The sequence below is a fragment of the Gracilinanus agilis genome, chromosome 4, assembly GCF_016433145.1.
Source record: "Gracilinanus agilis isolate LMUSP501 chromosome 4, AgileGrace, whole genome shotgun sequence".
NCBI lineage: Eukaryota > Metazoa > Chordata > Mammalia > Didelphimorphia > Didelphidae > Gracilinanus > Gracilinanus agilis.
In genome coordinates, this window is record NC_058133.1 from 171,547,585 (window position 1) to 171,568,019 (window position 20,435).

Here is a 20,435-nt window from a genome sequence, read left to right on the forward strand (position 1 = left end):
CTCTCTCTTTCTCTCTCTCTCTCTCTCTCTCTCTCTCTCTCTCTCTCTCTCTCTCTCTCTCTCTCTCTCTCTCTCTCTCTTCTCTCTCTCTTTTTCCCCCTTGGAAGAGACATAGAAAACATTTAGTCTACAGTGACTGGATTGTATTCTACAAAGCAGAAGTAAGGAGGGGTAAAAGTGAGCACTCTGTGCTGAGGAGTGAACCAGGAAGTGTTATCAAGAAAATTTAAAGAGAGCTTATGATTTCAAATAGAGTGCAGGCTTAGTTGTATGGGTTGTATAGGGTCCTATGTTAAGGATGGTAAAGTGACCCTTTATCCTAAGTTTGTTTTATTCATATTTATTTATGAAAACCACTTTGTTGCTGCAGTGTCCATGTAGTACCATTTAATCTCATAGAATTTGACCAAGAGGTTTGAGGAGAGAATTAAAGCTGAGGAGAAACAACTGCTTTCACCAGTAGGACCAAATAGTATTTTGTGGCTACTTTTAATGGATAAGAAATAAGCAAAGGAAAAAGAAGAAAATGAATAAGAGGGAGAGGGTCAAAAGAGATAGTGAAAGGAGAGAGGCCTCCATGGGAGGCTAGCAATGGGATTCATGTCACATGGACTTATTAAGTTGGTGTCAGACATTTCCTCCTGCCCTTTTATTCTGGGGGAATCTTCAAGGCTCTGCTTAGGAATGATAATTATGTCCAACTCCAACTGCTTCTGATGGTCCCCAGGTGACTCGGCAGTCTCCTAACTCCTACGTGGTGATTATGAACGGCTCTTGTGTGGAGGTGGATGTGCATCGTCTGAGTGATGGAGGATTACTTTTGTCCTATGATGGTAGCAGCTATACAACATACATGAAGGAAGAAGTGGATCGGTGAGTACTGGTTGGGGCCCAAGATTGGATCTACTTCTCTTTCGTCTCCTGGAAAATCAGGGAATTTGGGGAACATTAAATAAATTTTTATTTTAATCTTGAAATGATTCAAGGCTTCATTTATCCCACTTTTGTTCCTTAGATACCGTATCACAATTGGCAACAAGACCTGTGTATTTGAGAAGGAGAATGACCCATCTGTACTCCGTTCACCTTCTGCTGGAAAGTTAATCCAGTACATTGTGGAGGATGGAGGCCATGTGTTTGCTGGCCAGTGCTATGCTGAGATTGAGGTTAGGAGTGATTGGAAGAAAGAACAAATAACCACAAGCATAAATGGGTTAGGGCAAGAAGGGACAGGAAAAAGTATTCTCTGACCAGCTCAAGAGGGCCAAATAGAATGCATGTATTCTCTTGGCCAGTGGAATTAAATTAATTTAGAATTGCTTAAGTAACTTATGTGCCTGGCACTGGGGACACAAAAGCAAATATGAAATAGCACCTGTCCTCAAAGAGCTTCCAAACTGCAGGGCAGAAAAAAGGGAGGCTCCTAACACATGTGCTTACAGATAAGTTTAACTGTAAATAATTTGGGGAGGGAGAGCAATAATAATTGATTGGGCTCTTAGAAGGCTTAATGAGAGAGGTCTTGATCCTGAAAGTGGGCAGACTTAGGAAGGGCACACTTGAGGCAAGCGTGCACTCCTAGAATGCCTCTTGACTCGAGTAAATAAACCAGAGAGTGGGGAGGATGGAATGTTCAGTTAAGGGGGACATTCTGACCAGTTTGGCAAGAATGCAGAGTATGGGAGTCACCTGAAATTAGCTTGGAAAGGTAGGTCATTATAAATTGACTTTAGGTCTGGGAGTGCAAAGCTTGAACCAATGAATAAAGAGAAACTAGTTGTTCTCCAGCCTCATTAATGATAAAATGGGGGGAAAAAAGTAGACTCAGGTTACAGCAGAAAGGTCATATTAGACTTCTGGAAAACTGACAGTTATTAGGTCCTAGGACAAGTTACAAAAGGTGATTTTGTTAGGGCATCCTTTAGAGTAGGGTGGGGAGGGCAGGTGATTAACATGGGATCCATTTATCTTTCCATGGAGAGATTTTAAGGTGTCTAGAAACTTGGATGGGGGGGGGGGAGGAATTACATATTCATTTTCACTAACTTTTTAAATGAAATTGAGCATTTCCTTCATTTAAAAAAAAAATCTGAGAAGGGATCCATACTCTTCACTAGTCTAGTTACCCCTAAAGTGGGGGGGGGGAAGACCTTCAGTTTGGGGTAAAAATCTTCTTTCTTTCTTTCTTTCTTTTTTTTTTTTTTTGGTGGAAGTGCAGAGGAAAGAATAAAGTGACATCTTGAGCCTTTTTCTGGATTTCAGCTACTCTTCTGATAACTGACCAGTTTTTCCACTGTAGGTGATGAAGATGGTGATGACTTTAGTATCAGTTGAGTCTGGTTGTATCCACTATGTCAAGCGGCCTGGAGCAGCCCTTGACCCTGGCTGTGTGATTGCCAAACTGCAGCTGGATAACCCCAGCAAAGTTCAACAGGTAGGTGAAAAGATATCCTGGTTGCTTATGTTTTCCATAGATGCAAGACATGAGACTTAAAACATTTCATTTTGACAAGTTTCTCCTTACAATTTTGTATTTGAGTTTATGTTCTATACTTGTTCATGTAGCAAGATATACCTAGTAAGCCTCGCATTTATGAAGTGGTTTATTTTCTGTTTATTCTGATGTCATACTTCTTTGATGCCTTCTGTTTGGGGATAGATAGGAGTAATAAACAAGTCCATGACACACCATAGTTATGGCAACATCTCCATTTCCCTCTAGAAGTAAGATAGCAAGTAACTCAATCTTCCTGTGGGTTTAACAGGCTGAGCTACATACTGGAAGTTTGCCAAGGATCCAGAGTACAGCACTCAGAGGCGAAAAGCTTCATCGGGTCTTCCATTATGTCCTGGATAACCTGGTCAATGTAATGAATGGATACTGCCTTCCAGACCCTTTCTTTAACAGCAAGGTATGAAGCACTTCCCTTGGGAAAGGAATTTGTGGATGGATCCTTTCCTTTCTTGAAACTACCTACCAACTAAATTGTTTGGTTCAGCCTTGATGACAGGTTCACAAAAAAAACTCAACCACAACAAAAAAATCTATATGCTCTCCAATGTCCCTTTAACCCCTATCCAGTTTTGTGATAGTAATTTCTTTCAGGTCTCTACAATAGGGGCTTTGCAGCCAAGGTCTTATGTCTAGATTTAAATTTTTATTAAAACTCTTCCTTAATTCAATCTCTTTTCTAGTTGTAGACTTGAGCGTCATTCCACATCTTTAAGATCTATGCCATGGAGTTATCAGCTCATTTTGTACACCAAGTTAATTTTGGAAGTGGGTACCTGAAAATCGGTATCCCAATGAATCTTATCACTAGAATTTTTAATTTTGAAATTAGGGTAAATGTTTTTCCTCTACTAGAGAAACAACATGGATGGTGTTAATTCAGTCAGACACTAACATTTGAGCCTCGAAGAATAAAAACTATTTATTTGATCATTAGTTTGAACACCTCAGTTTTATTTTCAAGCTCTGCTAACTCCATTTTGTTTGTGTGCTATTTTGGTTTCTTATCCTCAGGTAAAAGATTGGGTGGAGAGATTGATGAAAACCCTCAGAGACCCCTCCCTGCCTCTCCTAGAATTGCAGGACATTATGACCAGTGTTTCTGGCCGGATACCACCTAATGTGGAGAAGTCCATCAAGAAGGAAATGGCCCAGTATGCCAGCAATATCACATCTGTCCTTTGCCAGTTTCCCAGCCAGCAGGTATTTGTGGAGTCTGGCCCCCTTGTTCTTTTAGTTATAACCAATTAGGGAAATGAAGGCCTGCAGTGTGACCAGAGTGCTATATAGGAGGAGGTGTTTGGAACTGAGATCACAATAGGATGCTTGGATTAAGAATTGATGTCTTTGTTAGTGGATCATCCTGTTTCAGTGATCATAAACTTTGTTCTCTTATGATACCTTTATTGGGTAAAAGCAAAAAATGAAAATGAGATTCTCTACTGAACTTAGTGTGGGGAACTTGTGGCTTTGTGAATGATTTCTTTCCTCCATTAGCAAAATGATCTTAATCTAGGCAGGAAAGGGTAAAGCTATTTGCTACCCATTTTGCACCTTTACTAGCATGCCATGCTTGCCTGTCATATGCCCTGGTGTGATGGTTTTTGGTAAAGTAGACATACAACTTTGAGGGGAAGGTTGAAAGGGGAAGAAAGTTGCTAACTCACAGCATGGACCTCAGAATCACATTGGGTGACTAAGTACTCCTGGTTGATGTTAGCAGATTAAAGAGGTGCTTCCTTGTTGGGGATGAAGTCAAGAATACAATGCTTTGGATTTCTTCCTGTTGGTGAATACAATGCTTTGGATTTCTTCCTGTTGGCATGGGCTTCAGTTCCCTTTTTCCTATACTTTAGATCGCCAATATCTTAGACAGTCATGCAGCTACATTGAACCGGAAGTCTGAACGTGAAGTCTTCTTCATGAACACTCAGAGCATTGTGCAGCTGGTGCAAAGGCAAGTGCATGTTGACAACCCACGTTTCTCCTTTTTTACCTTTTTGGATCCGTGTCCCTGGGTGAATTAGAAAGTGCTCACAATGTTTTTGATGACTCCCTTCATTTCTATTTTCTTCGGATACCAACTTCTCACTTTTCTGCTCAGCATATTTCAGTTTCTACTAGTTAGGCACAGAAAAATTCTGGTGGCTTATTTTCCCCTCATTTTGTTTTTGATTTTGTTATTTTCATCTCATAACAGTAGACCCAGCATAATAATTGCTGTTCAGAGGTTCCGGAGCTGAAGGACTACAGGACTAAATCTGCAATTCTCATCTTCCACAAAACTTATTTCTAGAGTTTTATTGATAATAGTTGTTAAAACTATCCACGCACAAAAGTGCTGTTTTGCCATTTCTAGGATCCTGGTGAATGACTCACTGACTGACAGTGACAGCAGGCTACTTATTATTACTGTTACTGGATTTTAGTTTCTAAATGAAATTCTTCTTGGCTCCTAATCAAATACTTTTTGGGTTTTAGCCTTGAATTATTCTTCCCACTTTGTATATGAGCTCTTCTCAGTGGTGGGAGGCTCATTGGCATTAAGGAAGGAAACTTGGTTTTCTAATTTTTGAATTATATCTCTGACAGTCAGGCTCTTGAGTCATGACCTTTTGTATCTTAACAGATACCGAAGTGGCATCCGAGGGCACATGAAGGCTGTTGTGATGGATCTCCTCCGACAGTACCTGCGGGTGGAGACTCAGTTCCAGAATGGTAGGTGGTAGGCCTTATTTTGTGAGGAATAGACCAAAGTTAAATTTGCCTAACCTGGAAGATTGTCTCAAACCCTTGAGGATAATATATTAGTCAAAGAAATCTGCCTCCTATTTGACATATTACTGACACCTCCTGTCAGTAAAGTGCCAACAAAAATTTGCTTTCCCTTCTTTAAAAGAAAAAGAAAATTCATATCATCCTCAGAGATAACAAAAAAAGCTCTCTTTTCTAGGTTGTGGATGCTGTTTGTCTTCATTCTTTTTAGATAATTTTCCTAATAGAGACTGGAGATAGATTTTGTTATCTCCCTTATCTTAACTATATTTTTGGTTAAGATTTTTAAGTCTTTTTAAATCTCTTCTTTATGAGCTGACATCTCAGTAGCTATTCTGTGGGCCAAACTACAATCATTTGGGAAGTCTTGAGAGGTTTTTTCCCAACATTCTTCATTGCGTTGTTTAGGTGGAATTTATCCCTAGCACTCTGAAGAACTTCACTAAATGATATAGAAAGTCTTTAAATGTGAAATATTAGAGGCAAGATTGAGCATCTTTATGTCGTAATGTTTTTAGCCACAAGATGGCAGTGAAATACCATAGGACTTTGAAATTTGTGTTACGGTAAACCCCCTCCACAAAAACTAATCCATTCCTAAGCCTGGCTCACACTTTGGACCTTTTAAAGTGTTGTTGCTTCCTTTCTACTTAGAGCCATGGAGCCAAGGATCCCCAGAGCACCTATGGTATTTTTATTTGAACCTAGAATGAATGGTAGCTTCCTTACTCCTCCTGACCCTTATGGTTCCTGATATCCCAGATATATTATCTTCTCTCACCATGGGATATAGCGACAGAGCAGGATGAAATGTGAATTTCTCTAAGATGAGCTATTTCAAATAGAACTCATTTATTCTAAGTGCCATTTATTTTTAAGTGGGGCTAGGTGGAAATTGGCATATCTATACATCCATAAATATGCTAACCTTTTTTCTACTGAACTCAAATTCACTCTGAAACTGAACAAATCCTGTGCAAGGTGCTATGCCAGGTACCAAGGATACAAAAACTAAAATCTTACTTGAAGAAGCTCACATTCCCTTTGATTTTGTTATTGATTTTCCATGGGACATTCTGTATCCTTAAGTATTTTCAAATATTAATATATCTTTTCTCATATCTAAACTTATTTTGGAAGTTTTGAAGTATCCCCAGTCTTTAAAAAAACTAAGTTTAAGAAAAAGTTTCATTGTTACTTTTTTTAAAAAATCACTGTTGGGGGCAGCTGGGTGGCTCAGTGGATTGAGAGTCAGGACCAGAGATGGGATGTCCTGGGTTCAAATCTGGCGGTAGACATTTCCTCTGTATGACACTGGGCAAGTCACTTAACCCCCATTGCCTAGCCCTTATTGCTCTTCTTCCTTAAAACCAATACCCAGTATTGATTCTAAGATGGAAGGTAAGGGTTAAAAAAAAAAATAACTGTCATTTTCCAGTTACCTTGTCTTTCCCCTTCTTTCACCACATCCTCTCTCCCCGAAACCCTATCTTGTAATGCAGGTGTACAGTTAAGCAAAAATAGGCTAAACTAAAGCATCAACCATGTTTAAGAGCTTAAGAATCTAATGTGGCTAGCATGCTGTCATAACTATTATGAAAACAAACCTGGAAGTTAGCCTCCTGTTGGAAAGTACTCTTTTCCTGTATTGTAACAACCATGGGATATTTCAGTGAAAATATACATGAGTCTTAATCTCTCCATAGAATTTCTTGGACTCTTAGCTTGGGTTTGAAATTCCAGTTCAATGTTCTGTTAGTTTCTGCAAAGAGGGAAAAATGAGGATTCTGGCAAGCAGAGGCAGCTTCCAAATGGACATTGAATTAGGGGGAACAGCTAAACACCTAATTTTTTGGAGTTAACACTCCAGAACATAGTTTTGGAAAAAAGGTATTCATTTAGATTGGAACCCTTTTACAATGAATGGTTTTCCTTGAATTAAAATGTTTTAGTGGTAATTTTTTAAGATTTTATTTAATTGATTAATTAAGAGAATTTTTCAAGGATTACATGATTCATTTTCTTTCCTTCCCCTCCTCCCACAGCCAACATGCAATTCCACTGAGTTTTACCTGTGTCATTAATCAAGACCTATTTCCATATTATTGATATTTGCATTAGGGTGATTGTCATATCCCCATCGACCCATGTGATCAAGCAGTTGTTGTTCTTCTGTGTTTTGACTCCCACAGTTCTTTCTCTGGATGTGGATAGCATTCTTTCTCATAAGTCCCTCAGAAATGTCTTAGATCATTGCATTGCTGTTTAGTGGGAATTTTAAAAAGTGTATTTTTTGTAAATGTTCAAAAATCTTATTATATACTTTTTACTCATTAGCCTCAAATGCCATATGAACTTTAAAATTTTAATAAATTGATATATGCTATATTAATTTGGTGTGGAAAGGGAAAAGAGGATTTAGGGAAAGCTCTGATATTCATACTGGCTTTCATAGCATCACAGTCTAGGAGCTTAGATTTCACAATAAGTCATCTCTTTTCCCTCCCCTGATGAACTGTGGAATGTAAAAACCATACCAGTATGAATCCATGTATACCTAAGATGAGATGGATTCTTGGTTGTTTCTTGCAGGTCACTACGATAAGTGTGTCTTTGCTCTTCGGGAAGAGAATAAAAGTGATATGAATACTGTGCTGAACTATATATTCTCCCATGCTCAGGTCACCAAGAAGAACCTTCTGGTCACTATGCTTATTGTAAGTTCAATTCCTTAGTATCTCATTGGGTGGTTGATGAGATAAAGGGCATTTCTTTCTTCTGGTGGCTGGGTTTTGAGAAAAGTTGCCTTCTTTTGACTGGATGGATAGGGCTTTGATGACTATGCAGGTCTTCCTCCTTGCCCTTTCCCTTCAAAGTCAACATATCTTCTGTCTTTGATCTAAATGTAGTTCTGTCTAGAAAAGGATTGTTGTTAGAGTAGGAACATTGGAATTGGAAGGAACCTTAGAAATCATCTAGTCTTAAGCCCTGTTTTTGTATAGGAAGTAACTAAAGATTAGAGGCCTCAGGGCCAAGTGAATGGAGCACTTGTACTGAAGTCAGAAAGATGTTGGTTTAAATCTAGTCTCAAGACACACGTAAACTGTGTGACCCTGGGCAAATCATTTAACTTCTGAAACCTCAGTTTGTTCCTCTCTGAAATGGGATAACATAATAATACTAACATATTATAATATAATAATGACATAAATAATAACATTTGTGATAATCCAGAGAGATAATATGTGAAGCACTTTGCAAAATGCTGTGACTATGAGTTATTGTTTTATTATCATTTTTATTATTATCATGGAGGTGAATCATGGCAGAGCTAGGATGAGAACACAGTTTTTTTGACTTCTCACTTGAAGTTGCTCCCACTTCATTATGCTATCTCCCTTACAAATACACAGTAACTATCTGAGCTTTGAGGTATTTTTGCTTATTTATGTGGAGATAAACTGTACCAAGTTTCTAACTCAACGACAGTCATGACCAAAAAAGTGATGTTTTTGCTGGTAGAATTGGTTTTACATTCTTCTTAGCTTGTTGGGTTTTGGAGTACTGGAACTTTGAAATGAGGAGGGAAGAAGGAAACATGGCGAATGGACATGTTTAGGAAATAGTTATAATGTTGGTAAAAATCTTCTTTTATTTTATAATACAGACATGCCATAAACTTTCCTATCCTTGTTTTTAGGCACTGGTGAAATGTTTTCTTGAGAGATTCGGTTTAATCAGAAAATTTTAAATGAACCACATGTCCATAGCCTTGAAGAAACCAATTAGTGCTCTCCAACAAAATTTTAGTAGCATCTGCTTTTATTATGCTCTCCTTGTGTTTTCATGGAAATCTTAATCTTGTGTTGGGGAAACTCAATGATTTAGTCCCACAAAGTATGCACTTTTACTTGGGGCCTAATAACTGTGGGCTCATTATCATTTTCATTGAGATGTAGAAGACTGTGCTTGTGTCACTATTACTTCTGTAGTAGTAGAATCAAGACGGGGGAGGAAACCCCTGGGAAGTTTAGTGCTAATCAAATGTCCTGCCATACTTGTTGCATGTCTTGTGAATTTTGGAGATTGTCTTCAAGACCTTCTCTTTGCTTTTCACTTTTAGATCTTGCATTGGACTTAGAAAATAATCCATCCCTTCTAAAATTTCCCATCATCTCCCTGACTAGTTGTTTAGTATCTGGTATGTTTCTCTATAATATGGAATAATAGTAATTTGTTCTTCTATGGTCTTCCTTGGAATTTGGTGTGCTGGTACTTATGCTCCTGCTCTGCAGCAAGATTCTCCTGACGAAAAAAATTTTCACCACCATTTTTGCTTTCCTTTTTTAAAGTGAAGGCAAACTCTAGTTATATCTTCATTTCCTCATACTCAGAGCAGAGTGTGCTGGTACTTATGTTCCTGCTCTGCAGCAAGATTCTCCTGATGAAAAAAATTTTCACCACCATTTTTGCTTTCCTTTTTTAAAGTGAAGGCAAACTCTAGTTATATCTTCATTTCTTCATACTCAGAGCAGAGCTGCTTTTTTTTTTAAGTTAATAGGCATTTCATTACCTACCTGGTTTTAGTGGGAAGAACCAAAATTTTAAGATGTCTAATTTTCTGTAATACCTAATTATAGATGTTCCATTTCCTTTGGCTTCCTGGAGTGACTAGAAGATAGTTATTTGGAAGATGTGTGTGTAAGGAAAAATTTATTGTCAATTTTTAATATTTTAACTTCTTTAAACAATTAATTTCAAAATCTAGATTATATAGTTAATAGAAACTTTTAATTTATCTTATTCATAAGATAGAAGAAATTCCTGCAAGTTTAACTGTTTAAACATTCAGGGAACTGAGAGTGACTTTTAGATGAAGTCAAAAGACTTCAGAAGGAAACTGGTCAGGATTAGGAGGAAGAGGAAGTTGGAAATCAGTTTATTTGGATTTAAGCAGAATGGAATTTGGCTGTAAAAGAAGCTAATTGTTGGCATCTTCTATTTTACTATGATTATTTTTTTTAAGGACATAACAGCTTTCTGCACTAAAAATAGACCCAAGCTCAGAACCCTTGGAGCAGCAGAAGAGTAATGATCGCCCAGGACTGTCGCTAGGTTTCTTAAATTCTAATTTGTAAGATATAGGGGCCTGGCTCACTCCTTTTGCGGAGTGATTGTAAGTAACGCTTGCCTTAAGAATCTCATTATTGGAACACGGAGCCATATTTCCTCTGAGAATTCTGGAGTAGCTTTGAGCCAGGACTGTTCATTTCTCAAGTAATCATGCTGGTGTGATGGAGAGAGAAAATGGCAGCTGTTTGGAGCTCAGGCCTTCAATTTTCTTCAGAGTCCAGTCACTCAAGTGTGTAATTACACGGGAGGTGCTGCAGAGACATTGGGCCCTGTCAGAGAGCTGGTTTGAGGCTCAGCTTTCTGCTTTTGCCCATCAGGACAGTGGAGCTCTGACTTGCTTCTGTTCTTGGAATTTCTCCCCTTGTTGTCCTGATTGCTTCTCCCTTCCATGTATGAGACTGAAACTTTCTTTCCAATAAGCCAAACCCTTTATGAAAATGAAAATGAGAGAGGCTAAGGCCAAGCCATCTTATTCTTATTATTCATTTGCTGTTTTCATTGTTTTTCCCCCCTATTATATTCATTTAAACAAAACTGAAGATTAGTAATATAAGATGGATCTGTAGCATACTTTATCATTAAAGTGCTTTTGGAACATTTGTTCTCCTGTCTTGAAGATTTGGAAACTGAGGTGGAGTGATATGACTAAGCTCAAGGCACTATGTGGACAAACACTTAGAAAATATTCCTTTCTAACCTGACACACTGGTTGCTAGGGCTCCTCTGCTAATACTCTTTTACTCTTTTAGGAAGCACAGACTCCTCTGGGTGTGCAGGCACTGATGACTCTAGTTGGGTAATGGTATCTCTGTTGTAAACATTCCTCTGTTTTTATTGTCTTTTCTGTCCTGTCACAGATATCACCTGAATATGATGGCATTTTGATCTTGCCTCTGGATTCCCTCAGGCTTCTGTTCTCTGTTGGCTTCCTTTTCTTTGCTGCTTCTGTTGCCTTTGCATTCTGATTGATGAGTATACTATGTACCCAGGCTCTGCTCTCCAGGAGCAGTGATGTTGATGGTGTGCTTTGCTGTGCTAGATGACTTCTGGGGCTTTAGGGCCTAAAGGGAGGGATCAAGGAAATCAGCTGCATGTAGCTCACTCTCTGAGGGTTTCCGGGGATCATTGTAGCGGGACTGTAGAGCTGCCCCATTGTGCACATGCCTCCTGGCACTGGCAAAACCCTGTCTGGTGGTATTCAGTGACTCCTAAGCAAGTTCAGCTGATGTACATCTCCTAATCTTTCTCCCTAGCCAGAAGGCAAGGTACTGAGCAAGATGCCTAATGTCTGTCCCCGTCAAGTTTCCTTTGAGCACCATTAGCTGGAAACATTTTGCTGCCCCTGAAGACCACAAGTCTGCAAGGCCCTCATTAAATTTATCCAAAAAGTGTTTTTTTGTTCTTTATACTTGAGATTGTGGGGGAAAGCCTAAAGCTTCAAACTTTTGGCTAATGTCCACAGCAGATATCAAGGCAGCATAGCCAAGTGATCTGGTTCTTCAAGTGCTGTTCAGCCTACGCAGCTTGGTAGGGGTAAAAAAGCAGGACCATTTTTGCTATTGCAACTCAGAAAAGTTTGTGTTTATAAAGTAGGTAACAAAAATGGAGGCATTCTCTGATTTTGGCCAACAGAAAACGTGGCTGCTTTATTATATCTTGTAGCTCTCTTTATGCTAACTGATTTTTCCTCTTCAAATCTTAGTATGCCACATGCAGTGGAAGGGCTGTGAAACATGCAATTTCTGGGTTATTCCATGTAGCTTTAAGCTTCTGACTTTGTTTGAACTAGAAGGATTTGGAATGCTGACCAACAGTTTTCCTTCCTCCCAAAGGTTTTGCTTTAGACATATGCTGATTAGTCAGCAGTTCTTAACCTGGCTCTGCAAATAATTTCTTCAAAAAATTAAGGAATTAAAAAACTAATAATAACAATAATGTTAATTATGATGATGGTAACTAGCATTTATATAGCATTTTTTGTGCATCAGGCACTGTGCTAAACAATTTATAAATGTCATCTCATTTTGGTCCTCACAACAACTTAGGGAGGGGAAGGTGCTCTTATTTTCCTCATTTTACAGTTGAGGAAACTGAAGCAGGGGTTAAATGATTTGCTCATGGCCACATAGCTAGTAAACATTTTTTTTTAATTTTTTAAATGTCTATTAATATTCATTTTTAACATGGTTACATGACTCATGCTCCTACTCTCTTCACCCCCCGCTCTCCCCCCACCCATGGCCAATGCACATTTCCACTTGATTTTAACATGTGTCATTGATCAAAACTTATTTCCAAATTGTTGATAGTTGCATTGGTGTGGTAGTTTCAAGTCTACATCCCCAATCATGTCCACCTCATCCCATGAATTCAAGCAGTGTTTTTCTTATATGTTTCCTCTCCTGCAGTTCTTCCCCTGAATGTCGGTAGCGTTCTTTACCATAGATCTCACAGAATTGTCCTGGGTCATTGCATTGCTGCTGAGAAGTCCATTGCATTCGATTTTACCATAGTATATCAGTCTCTGTGTACAATGTTCTTCTGGCTCTGCTCCTTTCACTCTGCATCAGTTCCTGGAGGTCATTCCAGTTCACCTGGAATTCCTCCAGTTTATTATTCCTTTTAGCACAATAGTATTCCATCACCAGCATATTCCACAGATTGTTCAGCCATTCCCCAATTGAAGAACATACCCTCCTTTTCCAGTTTTTTGCCACCACAAAAAGCGCAGCTATAAATATTTTTGTACAAGTCTGTTTGTTTATGATCTCTTTCTGGTACAAACCCAACAATGGTATGGCTGGATCAAAGGGCAGGCATTCTTTTATAGCCCTTTGGGCATAGTTCCAAATTGCCATCCAGGATGGTTGGATCAGTTCACAACTCCACCAGCAATGCATCAATGTCCCAACTTTGCCACATCCCCTCCAGCATTCATTACTCTCCCCTTCTTTCATTTTAGCCAATCTGCTAGGTGTGAGGTGATACCTCAGAGTTGTTTTGATTTGCATTTGCTAATAAGCATTTTAAAGAAGGTCTTCCTGACTCCAGGTCCAAAGCTCTACCCACTGCCTCACCAGTTTTCTCTAGACTTTGGGAAATAATTCAACTCCCACCCTATTCGAGAAGACCCTTGCCTAGCCTAAATAACTGATTTTATCTCTGTGTTAAGTTCCAATCAGTATTATACAGTTAATCTTATTCTATATAATTAGTGACTAATTTTTTTGTACTAACAGATTTTGATATATACATTTAGCAAGTTAAAACCAGACAATCAACTAACTCTCATTTCATAATACAATAATAAGTAAGTTAGGTAAATAATCTTTCTTTGTATTGGATTATGAAATTTCTTAAGAATATGTCCTTTGCTCAACCATAGTTAAAGGAGCCTCTACCCTAGTTTTGACCACCCATGTTCCTCATGATACAGGATGTCACAACGTTATTCCTTGTAGAACTATGATATCATAAGGTTAGGTGGAGAGTCTTTGGCTATTTGGGGAGTCCTCTATCCCTAGCCCCTTCACCTAATTGGCTAACCCTAGGAAGAGCATGATCGTCTCAACTTTTTGGCAAGAGTCTACATGTTCCAGCCCCTGAGGTCCTTTGGTCACTCCTACTTCTGTCTAATTTTAATCCATTGATGGAAATGTATATTTTGAGTTGTGCCAGTTCAGAATGGATTACACTATTAGATTACTGTTTGAACTTAAAGGTTATAAATGTTGAAAAATGTTGGAAGAAGGATTATTTCAGACTATGAGGAAGGTCCTGGATCTTATTTGTAGAAGAAGACCAGTTCCTTTAATAAATAGTTATTGCCTCAGAGCTCTGCCTCAGTTGTTTTATTGCAGATTGGATAAATTTCTGGTGTTAAAAGTTCTTTTAGATTTGCTTGGTGACATCATGGGAATGTCAGGTTACCATTATATCAGTGATATTGGGAATGGTGTTTCTGTTGAGTGAGCAATATCTTGTCTTGAAGGAATTCCTCACTAACTTGTGTTTTTCTGACTCCTAAAGTGATTTTCATTCTTGTATCTACTGCCAAGGATGTGCAGATCAAAAAATAATTGCTGCATTGGGCTCTTGTGGAAGCAGTAGCACTGTTGGTCAGACTTCACTCTGATTTGGTGACCCCACTTAGCATTCTTGTTAGATTTCTGCAGACCTGAGCAGTGCCCTGTAGATAATCATCATCCAGATCAAGGATGAAAGCAAGAAATAACCATGTTATGTCCTTGCTGAATAACAATTTTCACTTTGGTCTGTGGATATATGCAAGTGGCCTGTTGTCCCAAAACAAGCATGTACGTCCCTTATCATATATCTCTTTGTCCAGAGGAAATACATCTACTCACTTGGTCACTGTCCAGTGATACCATTTCATCTTGATGCTAAAATGTCGTACCAAGAAATGAGAGTGATGTTGTACTGTATAGGTGCGCAGGACCAAGTACCCAAGGCTTAAGTCAAGACTGTCCATTTCAGAACAGGCTAACTGGAAGGTGTGGTGGGCTGGCACAGTAATGTTCAGCCCTTTAGTCTGATTCTTACATACTATCTTCTATGCCTGCTTACTTTTCTAAGGGAGGCTCTTACTCTGTTTATCAAATTCTGCTGCTTGTGAGAAGGAAGTGGTTAGATAATCTGGCATTCTTTTGAGGACTAATGAGCAAATTGTATTTGGGTTTTGAGGGCCATGGTTTTCCCTTCACTTCAGAAACAGTTTATCTTTGGATTTTATCATGAGGATGAGAAAAATCTTCAGCTAATGATAGGGGGACAGAGTAGTGATTTTCATTCTTTATTTCTAATTCCCATAGTTCACCTTCTTTCTCTCGTGTCCTCATTTCTTCAGCAGATAGAAGAAACAAGGAAAAAGAAAACAGGTCTCAGCACATATCTGGACTTAAAAAGTTGTTCATTTTTCTTTATTTGTGATTTTAATTAAAAATTTTAGAGCTGGCCTTTCTTAGAGGAAAGCAGTTTTGCAACACCTTAGCTAAAGGTCATCTTTGAGGCAGCTGGTGATGTTGTAGATAGAGTAATGGGCCTGGAGTTAGGAAGAAATGAGTTTAAATCTGGCCTCAGATACTTATGAGCTATGTGAACCCAGGTCATTTAACCTCTGTTTGTCTCAGTTTCCTCAACTGTAAAAATAGGGGGTAATAATGGCATTTATCTCTCCCAGTGTTGTTGTGAGGATCAAATAAAATCATATTTGTAAAGTGCTTAGCACAGTGCCTGGCACATAGTAGACTCTATATAAATGTTTATTCCCTTCCTCCTTCCCTAAGATCAGTGATGGGAAAATTTTTTAAAGAGGGGCCAAAGGAAAGGAAATGCTCATCTGTCAGTCTGTTTCTAAGGCAACTCTTTCGCAGTTTTATTGTATTGTATCCTACTCATTGTATTCATCAGATTATGAGTAATGTCCGCGGGGCAGATAGAACATTTCAGGGGGCTGCATCTGGCCAGCGGGGCGCAGTTTGCCCATCACGGCCTTAGATGCATCTCTAGAAGAATCTGGTTGTAGATTTTTAGGAGGGTTACCATTGAACCTTCTAGACGTCAGGGGTCTCTAGGTGGCAGATGTTCTTAACGGTTGGTATTGTCTGGATTCTAGGGAGGTGTCTGTGGTCTGTGTTGTGAATAATAAGTGAAAGGGACATTTAGATGACACAAACCCAGTTTTTAGTGCTTAACTCCTTTTGTGCTATCTCCATGCTTGTCTTCTTGCCTATGTACACACTTATCATTAGTTTTCTTAAATGTTCCCCAGAAATTCTACTCAGATCATCAGATTCTAGTAGAAAAGAAGCAGTTACATTTTCTCTCAATTCTTTGCTCTTACCATTTTGGGATACCTAGGAATTTGAGGCTATCTGTTGAGCAGAGCTATGCAGTTGTATTCCCTTTTAGAGTTTTTTCTTCTAAGCTAGATAAGGGGATACAAAGATGAGAATAAAAAGAATGCCACCTAGCTGCTCAAAGAATTGGCAAATAGGTGCTTCAGACATTGATAACCATTTAACTATAAATTCCCATAACATTTTGTGATTTGGGGTCTTTCCAAACTAACCTGGGCAGGGGTTGGGGAAAGAGTCCTTGCTCTCAGTCCCTCTGTCCCAGTCTGTATAATGGGGTTGAGGTATTCCACAAATATATTCTTAGTGACTTGGAAGATACTAGGAGACCTAGGGCAAAAACCTGTATGGTAAATATGTGTGCTTCTCCTAAAGCCACATTTCTTAAGCATTTATTTGCTCTGCTATGGCAACGGACTGTCAAGAGTACTCCTGAGATGAAGATGGTTTAGTATAAAAGAGATACTTCAAGAAAAGGACTGATCAAGGTAGAGAGAAGATTGAATAGCAACAAGAAGCCTCACTGGGAAAGCCACTTCTTCCTGTCTCATGTAGTAATGTAGAAACAAAGGAGCACTGACATCTTGGGTAACTGTTTAAACACCCAGAAAAGGGAAATATGCACATGTGTATATAATTTGATGCAATATGGAGTTAAAAACTCCAACTCACTGGCACTACAATATGACTTAATAACATTAAAAAAGGCCAAAAATGCTTTAGGAACTGCAATTATATTGGCTTGGATGAAATTAGGAAGGAAATAGATAAATTTGGGAAATAAACTGATCTTCATCTAGAGTCCAGAAGAAATCTTCTTTCCCTCACAATATATCATTGTCTAATTGAATAGAAGTTTGATGAGGCTTTTCTTTGTCCCATTTGGAAGAGGTAAGATAGAGGCCTGGATACAGGACCATTCCATCTATGGACTTGTGTTGAGAGCTTATTTTACCTTGAATTTAGATCAGATTGACCAATTCAGAGATAATGGGGTGATTCTTGGATCTGTGGGAAGATAAATGCTGAATACAATTTCTAAGGAGAAAGGGAGATTAGTGGGGAGATTTTTGTTTCTGTGCATATTTACAAATGAATAATTAGCTCTTGTGCTCCTGGCTTTTCCCTCTCCTGGGAGGCAGAACATGTGGTGGCAAAGAATGCACATTACCAGGAGCTGTTCTTTTGCCTTTATGCTGCCTTTCTCCCTAGATGGGGGAAGAAACATGAAGGCCCTTTTAGACCACATATTTAGACCACCTCTTAAAACTTTGAGGCACCATCTGCTGTTTCTTACACAGAATTCCCATGTACCTCCTTGTTAGCCTCTGATGATTCCTTTTGCATGTTAAAAGTCTAAGGCTATGCTCTAAAGAAATGCATTAAGGATGCTGGTGAATGAGTTGAGGCTGCTGGCTCCCTCATATCTGTCTCGGCTTTCCTTTGGGATCCCTTTTAACCATGTTGTTAGGTATAGAAAAGAGGGAGTTTTGTGTCCTTACTAACTCAATTGTGTTTCTGTTGAAATGGAACAAAGGGGTTGGGAGATGATCTAAAGTCTAGCTTATTTATGTGTTATCTTTTTTTCTCTCACAAAAATTAGGATCAGTTGTGTGGCCGGGATCCCACCCTCACTGATGAGCTGCTGAACATCCTTACAGAGCTGACTCAGCTCAGCAAAACCACCAATGCTAAAGTGGCACTTAGAGCCCGGCAGGTAAGGACAGTTTCTGGTTTTTAGGGAGGAAGGGGTGGTGTTCTTAGGTTGAAAGTTCTAGACCACTAAGCTTTTACATTCAGTCCTCTTGCAAGGGTCTTGCAATTCTGTATGTGTGTTTTATTACCTTAGAACAAGTGTTTCCATGTGGTGTGCACTCTTTAAAGAGAAGGGGAAAGATAAACATTGAACCCTTATAATCAAGTGCTTTCATACTAGTATAAATCCTGGTGTCCTGTCCCCTGCTACTGAACATTGCTGTGATGGCCAAACTGGTCATGATGAAGAAAAGAAAACCGAGAGAGAAAAATAGACTCACATTTCAGACTTCCCAAAGGGAGCTTAGAAACAGATGATCTTTTCATATGAACTTAGTTTTCAAGTGTGGAAACAGAAAGATAATGAAGTGAATCACAGGCTCTTGCAATCAGTGCAGCCCCAGAGAAGTCTAGTCAGCTTCTCCTGCCGGCTTCATTTCCATTCCAAAAGGTTTCTGTAGGGAGGTGGGAGTAGGAGCCCCCTTTGTGTTTCTGTGTCTGGGCACTGAGAGTGAAACAGCATTTGAAGCTGTTCAGTGACCTTCTGCTTTCCCTGGAATTGTATCCATGTCATTGAACTGCTCAGAGTTATTGAACCTCTCAGTGACCTGCTGAGGGTATTCAAGTCCTACTGTGTCGCTGTTTGTTTGTTTGTGACACTGCTTTTCTTCTCTGTGCCCTCATATACCTTGCTGTTGCTTCTCGAGGCTATCTCCTCTGTGTTGAGTCCCTGGTGCTGTTGGGACAGCTTTTCCTTGTGTGCCTCTGCCACAGAGCTGCAAAAGACTGGCTTTGCTGCCATCACTATGCCATCCCCACAGCTGCTCGCTGCCAACCTCGATTTCCAATTAACAGCTAGTCATGCAGTCCCAGCACTAGTAGCTTTGCTTTCCAATGGTAAATCACATGCACTGATGGAACTTGATTGAAGTGGTTTCCCTCTCAATGGAGAATTGCCCACAACAAAAATCATGGGCAGAGGCAACTGAGGTTCAACATTTGGTGGCATTGGTTTTATGCTGTGGGATTTGGAAGTTGCTTTACTTCCTCTCTGTCAGATTTTATATCTTTGATGCAGTACATTTGCAGGTTTGTATTTATTGTCTTTGCATTAGAGTTGCCAAAACAATGATTCTTTGGAACTCATGCTTCCTTATCTTGTTCTCACTCTAGGTTCTTATTGCCTCCCATTTGCCATCCTATGAACTTCGCCATAACCAAGTAGAGTCTATTTTCCTATCAGCTATCGACATGTATGGACATCAGTTTTGCATTGAGAACCTTCAGGTAAATGTAGACCTATTCTGTTGACTTGTCCCACTTTATCTCTAAACTTGGAATAATCCTTTATATTCTCTAGCATTCCCTGTGCTGTTCTCTAAAAAGGGACATAGCAACAAATGATCCTTTTAGTGAAATTCTATTATGTTTAGCTTAATTATATTAAGTGATATCTGTCTTTGCCAAAGTGTTCTATTGGAATACATATCTTTTTGGACTAGAATGCTCCCAAAGTCAGCTTTCTTTGACAGTTCCAATTGGTTTATGATTCTTAGTTTAGGTGTGATCTACCACACCTACTTCCTTTTTGGCACACATAGAGCCTCTGGGGAAAAGGGAGAATATCCACCAAAATTGTGAGTACTAGGAGGAACAGCTTCTTATTCTAGGCATTGAAAAGTCATTGGGCTTATTTTATCAGTTTAATTAGAAACATTTTGACTCTATTTCTGAATGTATAGCATTTTCTTAGTGACAACCATGTGTTTTTCCAGTTAGGAAAGAGGTTGTCATTATTGTTACAATATTGCTATAGATTAACTTTATATGGTAGTCGGAAAGATCCCATTTTGGGGAAACCAAAAGGTGATGTCTTTAGGATCTATTGGCCCTTCCAGACAGGGTTGAAAAATCAGGAATGCAAGAATCACAGAGTTCTTCATGCTGGAACCATAAGAGAAGTTTTAGGAACTAAGGTTTAGCTATTGAATCATGGAATTTGAAAGTGAGCAGGGACCAGAGATTCATTCAGTTTACACACAAGGAAATTGAGGACCAGAAGGATTCAGTGACTTGTCCAAAGTCATGTATCATATGGATAGGATTGAGCCTAGAACCTCTGTCTGTCCACTCCCACTCCAGTTTTTTTTCCATTATATTCTGTTGCTGATTAGGAATGGTCAGGTTAGACTAGTGTTATCTAATCCTTAGAGTCAAATTTCATAGGTCAGAGCAGAAGGCAACTTTGACCTGGAACCAAGTATCCATAGCTAGTTCAGGGATATAGAGGCCATGGAGTTGAGTTAAGAAGGTACATCTTTGCCAGCTTTTGCCATGACTTTAGGATAGTAAGCTAAGCTGAGCTCTGACATTCCATGTCATCT

The 20,435-nt window shown here is 39.1% G+C and overlaps 1 protein-coding gene across 2 annotated transcripts in view; it reads left to right on the forward strand.

Moving 5' to 3' along the window:
* The window catches only part of ACACA (acetyl-CoA carboxylase alpha), a 246,389-nt gene that overhangs the window by 70,610 nt on the left and 155,344 nt on the right, over positions 1-20,435 (forward strand). For both annotated transcript variants that reach the window (XM_044673681.1, XM_044673680.1), the window contains 10 exons: positions 728-873; positions 1,016-1,166; positions 2,300-2,434; positions 2,766-2,912; positions 3,527-3,715; positions 4,369-4,469; positions 5,142-5,230; positions 7,880-8,004; positions 17,900-18,013; positions 19,225-19,338. In XM_044673681.1, the coding sequence (XP_044529616.1) occupies positions 728-873; positions 1,016-1,166; positions 2,300-2,434; positions 2,766-2,912; positions 3,527-3,715; positions 4,369-4,469; positions 5,142-5,230; positions 7,880-8,004; positions 17,900-18,013; positions 19,225-19,338 (1,311 nt within the window). The remainder of the gene's footprint in view (positions 1-727; positions 874-1,015; positions 1,167-2,299; positions 2,435-2,765; positions 2,913-3,526; positions 3,716-4,368; positions 4,470-5,141; positions 5,231-7,879; positions 8,005-17,899; positions 18,014-19,224; positions 19,339-20,435) is intronic.